Source organism: Chiroxiphia lanceolata, chromosome 24 (assembly GCF_009829145.1).
Source record: "Chiroxiphia lanceolata isolate bChiLan1 chromosome 24, bChiLan1.pri, whole genome shotgun sequence".
Lineage (NCBI taxonomy): Eukaryota > Metazoa > Chordata > Aves > Passeriformes > Pipridae > Chiroxiphia > Chiroxiphia lanceolata.
In genome coordinates this window covers 6,492,688-6,499,048 of record NC_045660.1, presented here as the reverse complement: position 1 = coordinate 6,499,048, position 6,361 = coordinate 6,492,688, and the positions used below count along the sequence as shown (strand labels likewise).

Here is a 6,361-nt window from a genome sequence, read left to right as displayed (position 1 = left end):
TCTGAGCTTGTCCCTCCCTGGGGTGGCCGCTGGGGACAGTGGTGGGATGCGGAGCCTCGTGTCCCCGAGGCTCGGCCCCGGCACGTCCAGGGCTGGCACGAGGGAATCCGAGCCCCTCCGACACCTCTGCCAGGGGTGACAGGGCCGGGCCCTGCCCATGGCCGGGCAGGCTCGGGGCAGGGCCGGGATGGGGCGGCTCCGCAGCCGGGCCGAGCGCGGGGTCCCGGGGGAGCGGGACGAGCCCCGGCCCCGCCGAGCCCCGGCCGGGGCTGCCATTGGCTCGGGGCGCGCTGACCGCCAGCCGCCTCCGAACTATTTCCTGTTGCTGCAGCGTTAATGCTAAACAGACCTTTCCCTCTCTTCCCTCGCTCCAGCCAAAGTGCAGCGGCTCCGCCGCCTTCCAGCCCCGGTGAGTACCGACCCCGGCCCCGCGTGGGCTCAGGGCCGCGGGGCACCCGAGGGACCCCGAGGGCACGGCGGGGATCGGGCTCTGCCCCGTCCCTGCTCGAGGAGCTCCAGTTCGGGGGACGTGGGGTTGGGGGACACGGGAGCAGTGCCGGGACACGGGCTGGGTGCCCGGGGATGGAGAGCTGCGGGCGTGGGATGCAGCGGGTGAGGACGCGGGGACTGGCGGCTCGGGGACGCTCAGTGTGGTACTTGGGGACACAGCGCTGAGGGACGCGGGGCTCGGCCCTTGGGGACACAGAGCTAAGTGCCTGGGAAGACTTGGGGACCCCCAGGCCCTGCGTCAGCCCCGCAGTGCCCTCACCAGCACCGTGTGGGGCTCTGGTGTCCCTGGGGCCCCACGGCGGGGCTGTGCCCCTCCAGCCCCACAGCCTTGGCGGTGCAGCCGCTCTCCGGGGAGGGCACCCACCCCTCCTGGGGACCCTGCTGGCCTTGCTTTGGGGCGTCCCACCGGAGGGGCTGCCCAGCCCCGGGATGTGCTGCAGCCCCACAACCCTGGACTGTCCGGGATGGTTCTGCTGATGTGTCACATTTTCTGCATTTCTTTCCTCATTCCTCTCTCCCTGGAGCCCTTTCTGGGAAATGAGCTCGTCCCTTGCCAGGGCCAAATTGCCTCCCGCCCTGCCCATGCCCTGCCCGCTGCCCTGCCTCCCATCCTTCCCACTGCCCTGCTGCCCATCCTGCCCACTGCCCTGCTGCCCATCCTTCCCACTGCCCTGCTGCCCATCCTGCCCACTGCCCTGCCTCCCATCCTGCCCGCTGTCCTGGTGGCCTTTGCACTGTGCCCGTCCTTGTCCCTGCACTGCAGAGCCCCCGGGAAAGGGCCAAGGCTGGAGCTGGGCCAGAGCCGTGCAGGGACGAGGACAGGGACACTGCCCTGACGGGGTGTGTGGAGCACGTGTGTGTGTGTGTGTGTGTGTGTGTGTGTGTGTGTGTGTGTGTGTGTGTGTGTGTGTGTATTGCAGCACACGTGTGTGTGTGTGTGTGTGTGTGTGTGTGTGTGTGTGTGTGTGTGTGTGTGTGTGTGTGCAGGGCACACGTGTGTGTGTGTGTGTGTGTGTGTGTGTGTGTGTGTGTGTGTGTGTGCAACACACGTGTGTGTGTGTTGGAGCACGTGTGTGTGTGTGTGTGTGTGTGTGTGTGTGTGTGTGTGTGCAGCCCACGTGTGTGTGTGTGTGTGTGTGTGTGTGTGTGTGTGTGTGTATGCAGCACATGTGTGTGTGTGTGTGTGTGTGTGTGTGTGCGCAGCCCACGTGTGTGTGTGTGTGTGTGTGTGTGTGTGTGTGTGTGTGCAGCACATGTGTGTGTGTGTGTGTGTGTGTGTGTGTGTGTGTTGGAGCACACGTGTGTGTGTGTGTGTGTGTGTGTGTGTGTGTGTGTGTTGGAGCACACGTGTGTGTGTGTTGGAGCACACGTGTGTGTGTGTGTGTTGGAGCACACGTGTGCACATGAGCACAGGCAGCTCCAGCTCCCACGAGCACAGGGCTGTGTGCTGGGATCCCGCCCTGCCCCGTGACCCATCCCGTGGCCAGGGCAGGGGCCGGAAAGCCTGGCCCAGTGCCACGGATCCGCCTGATGCTGTGTCCAGGAGGAGCCGTATCCGTCCTGGTCCCTCAGGAAGGACGGAGGGCGGTGGGGTGGGATGGCTCCAGTTCAGCATCTGTGGGATTCCAGCCCCAGATGGAGCAGCCCAAGCCCAGGAACGAGCCCCACTCAGCGAGGAGCCCCTGGGCGCACCCAGGCACGGCCTTGAAAGGGACCGGGGCACTTGTGGGGGTTCCCAGCCCCCTGTAGAGCCCTGCTCAGCCCCCACATCCCGCAGATGCCGAGTGTGTGCCATCCCTGGAGCCGCTGAGAACCGCCGGGCACGGGATGGAGAGTCGCCGGAGGGACATGGAGCTGCTCAGCAACAGCATGGCCGCGTACGCCCACATCCGAGGTGAGCCAGGGCACATCCGGGGGGCCCCGAGGCCACCCCAGGGCCACTGTGGGCCCTCAGCAGCACAGACCAGTCCCTCACCCCCTCCGCTCTCCCGCAGCCAACCCCGAGAGCTTCGGGCTCTACTTCGTGCTGGGCGTGTGCTTCGGGCTGGTGCTGACCCTGTGCCTGCTGGTGCTGCGCTTGTCCTGCCGGTCCCCCCCGCGCCCCCCGACCCGGCCCGGCCACCCCAGCGAGGACGAGGAGGAGGATGACGAGGACGAGGATGAAGAGGAGGACACCATCGACCGCGCAGCGTCCGAGTCGCTGCTGCCGGTGACCGAGATCCCTCTGGAGAGCCACGGCCCCGGGGACGGGGCGCTGGCCGTGAACGTGTTCGCGTCGGCGGAGGAGCTGGAGCGGGCGCAGCGGCTGGAGGAGCGCGAGCGCATCATCCGCGAGATCTGGCGCAACGGGCAGCCCGACATCCTGGGCTCCGGCACCATCGGCTCCGTCGGCACCCTGGGCCGCGTCCACTACTACTGAGCCCCGGCACGGGGGCAGCCACCCTGGCACGGTGCCTGCTCCCCCCAGAGCCAATCCCACACCGTGCCAGGAGGGACCGGCAGGACACAGGGGCTGCTCGTGGCCCCTGCACCAGCGGAGCTGCCCGGGGCTGTCCCTGCACCAAGGACAACCTGACCACGGTGCCACGGGCACGCCCGGGGCTGGACTCTCCCGCAGCACCGCAGGACATGATGCACTTTGAGCCATTGGTACGAGGCTGGCACCAGCCAAGCAGCCCCAGGACACGCAGGGACAGGGACAGGGTTGACCATGCTGGCCCATCTCAGCCGGGATGGGTGGGGGGTCACCCTGTGGGGCAGGGCCGGGCTGTGTGTCCGTGTGAGCCCTGGGCTCCTGCCCCACAAACATGGTGCTGTTATACACAAGCTGGAGCCCAGCGTGGTGGGGTCCTGAGTTTTGGGGGGCCCTGGACACCAGGACGATCTCAGCCCCTCCCCAGGCCAACTCCCTCTTTGGCCCCACTAAATTTAGCCGGATCTTTTCCGGCGCCGCCCACCGTGACCCAGCGCCCTCCCGGCGGGACCAGGGCGGATGTTCCCGCTGGACTCTGGGATGGCTGCTGCTCCCCAGGGATGTGGCTGCTCCCACCAGGCTGAGCCGCATCCTGCCCTGCTCCCAGCCCCAGCACAGCCCCACAGGGTGCGGGGGCCCCACTGCCCCCTCCCCAGCAGCTTTATAAAAATAGCTTCTTCCCAGGCTGGTCCCCCCTGCCGCCAGCGCCAGCAGGATCCAGATGTTTTCCAGATGTTCTCCAGTGGCTGGAGGCCAGGATGTGCTGGGGCTGGGACTGGGGCTGGCCTGGGAAACTATGTGGGGGCTGGAGGAGGAGGAGGAGGATGAGCAGGAGGAGGAGGAGGAGGAGGAGGAGGAGGAGAAGGCCCTGTCCCAGCCTTGCTGTGGGCCCTGGCAGGACCCCCTGTGCCATGGTGGGACCCCCTGTGCCCAGCAGGACCAGCCCAGCCACACAGGAACATGGGAGCCCACAGTAGCTCCCTGAGCAGCCCCCATACAGAGATCTGTACCCAAAATAGTTTATTGTAAACAATTTCTATACACTCGGGGGCAGTTGTGCTGCAGGGAGCAGTACCTGGGCACAGGGTGGGCATTTTGTGCCCGGTGGGTGCAGATCCGGGCTGGGGGCAGTGGGGTCAGGGGGCACAGGGCACCGTGTGCCCCCCACCTGCCCTGGGTGGGCAGCGCAGCCCCCACGGCACTAACAGGACAGCGCCTTCCTCACCCGCTCGACCTCTGCCTGTGGGGAGAGGCTGTGAGTGCTGGGGGGCACGGGGGCACCGGGACGGGGCAGCCCCTGCCGGGACTCACCTGCAGTGCCTGGCGCTGGCTCCGCTCCTGGCACAGCTCCAGCCGCAGGTCCTGCAGGTCCCGCCTGCAACGTGCCCGGACGGCTCAGCCGGGGCCAGACCCAGCAGGGAACGGCCCGGAGCCACTGAGGACCCCCCGACCCCCCCATCCCCACTCACAGGTGCTGGACTCGCATCAGGTCCACGAGGATGTGCAGGGTCCGCACCTCAGCCTTCAGGTCCTCCAGGGCCAGCAGCCTCCCCTCCGGCCCCTCCGGCCCCTCTGCCTGCCCCACGCTGGGGACGGGGACACAGAGCCTGGCGTGGGGCGGCCCCCAGGGCTGCTCCACCCCACAGGGACCCCCCGCGCTCCCCAGGACAAGGCTGGGTGGCCGCTGGCCGGGTACCCGTGGCCGTGTGGCCGTGGGGTGGCTCAGCCTGGCCGTGGTCACCGACACCGCGTTGAAGCCGTCGGCGTCTGCCAAGGAAAGGGCGGGAATTGGTGTCTGGCACTGGGCAGGGCCCGGCCCCCCTGCAGCCCCTCGTGTGGCCCCTGCACCCTACCTGGGTCACTGGTTCTACCCCACCCCGTGTCAGCCGTGGCGCTGGGCTGGGGGTCACCAGGCCTGGGGACAGCAGAGGTGTGAAATGGCACAGCCAGTCCTGCTCCAGGGCCCAGACATGGCCGTGGGCATGGCCCTGGTGCTGGGACATCATTGTGGCCCCAGATGTTCCAGCAGGGCCACATGTGTCTTACTTGGTGGCCAGCACAGGGACTGGTTTGGCCTTGGCAGGGACGGGGGGAGCAGGAGCCATCCTCTTGGTGAGCGGGAGTTTGGCCGGTTCCATCCTCACCGGCGCCGGGAGCTCTGGGGAGAGGAGGCAGGAGCGGGGCTGGGACCGGGACCGGCACTGCCAGGTGAGAGCAGGGCAGGAAGCTCTTCCTGCCCCAGCATGGGGGGCCTGTCCCAGGCACATCCCTGTCCCTCCCTCTCCCCCAGCCCAGGACTCACCTGGGGGCTCCCCGTCCTCGGCCTCCCTATCCTTCGCTGGGCTTCCAACTGCCAGGGAGCAAAAGGGTTCCTTAGGCTCTGGGGAAGGACCCTCTCCCAGCCCCACACCAGCCCCACACGGGCCCTGCTGCGGGTGGTGCTTCCTCTGCACAGCAGAGCAGGGGAACCACGGGCAGGATGTCATCCCACCCCCACAGCACAGCAACATCCCCGTCCCACTGAGCCCGGGGGACACAGCAGGGCAGGCCCACCAGCACGGCGGGTACAGGGCACCAGGCCGTGGGCAGGTGCCCATGGACCACCCTGTTCTCATGCCCAGCCCTGGAGCAGCTCGGCCAAGCACAGGGGCTGCTGCTGTTGGGGTGGTTCCCACGCACAGGACCCCCAGAGCTGCGGTGTCTCCCTCCTACCTGCCCTCCTGCTCCCTCCTGCCTCTGCCCACGAGGTCGAGCCGTGCCCTGCTGGGCTCCCCTGGCCCCACACTGTGCACGTGATGCCAGAGGAAATCGGCTCCGTGCTGGGAAGGAAGTCGAAGCAGAGAGAACCTGGGTGCTGGTCCACACCACACCCCTGTGCCCCACAGGGCTCCCCCTGCCCCCCATCCCGGTGGGTCCCCGGCTGCCCCAACCCACCTCACATCCACCTGTGGGGCTGCCCGGCCATCCTGGTGGGACACGGGGGCTCCTAGGGCCGGATGGACACCAGGGCCGGACATCCCTGGGCTCAGTGTCCTGGGATGGCATCGCTGACATCAGCTGTGGGAGAGAGGTTGGGTGAGGATGGGACTGGAGGGCACCGGGTGCTGGGACTGCAGGTGGGGACCAGTGTCACAGCACAGCCCTGCAGAGCCCTGTGTCCCCCCCGGCCACCCTCAGCACGGAGCCCCCAACTCACCTTTTCCCCACACAGAACAGGGCTGGGCCCTCTGTGCCAGTGCGGGGTCTCAGCCTTGGCATCAGGGTTCCCTGCACGGCTGAGCCCTGAACGCCGGGGAGAGCCAGGGCTGGCACAGTGTGGAGCAAGGCAAGGGGCAGGACCACAGCTGGCCCCGGGTGACAGCTCACAGCCATCCCACA

At 67.9% G+C, this 6,361-nt stretch overlaps 1 protein-coding gene across 3 annotated transcripts; it reads left to right on the top strand.

The window, feature by feature from the left end:
* The first annotated feature begins 320 nt into the window (after nt 1-320).
* Nucleotides 321-3,336, top strand: EVA1B (eva-1 homolog B). 3 transcript variants are annotated; one of them, XM_032709826.1, is made up of 3 exons: nt 321-409; nt 2,288-2,404; nt 2,505-3,336. In XM_032709826.1, exons 1-3 carry the CDS (start codon nt 337-339, stop codon nt 2,927-2,929), a joined length of 615 nt encoding a protein of 204 aa, XP_032565717.1. In that variant the 5' UTR covers nt 321-336; the 3' UTR covers nt 2,930-3,336. The 3 variants fall into 3 exon arrangements, with proteins under 3 accessions (XP_032565717.1, XP_032565719.1, XP_032565720.1); XM_032709828.1 differs by having other exon boundaries at nt 338-405; nt 2,281-2,404; XM_032709829.1 differs by having other exon boundaries at nt 345-409; nt 2,272-2,404.
* Nucleotides 3,337-6,361: the final 3,025 nt, after the last annotated feature.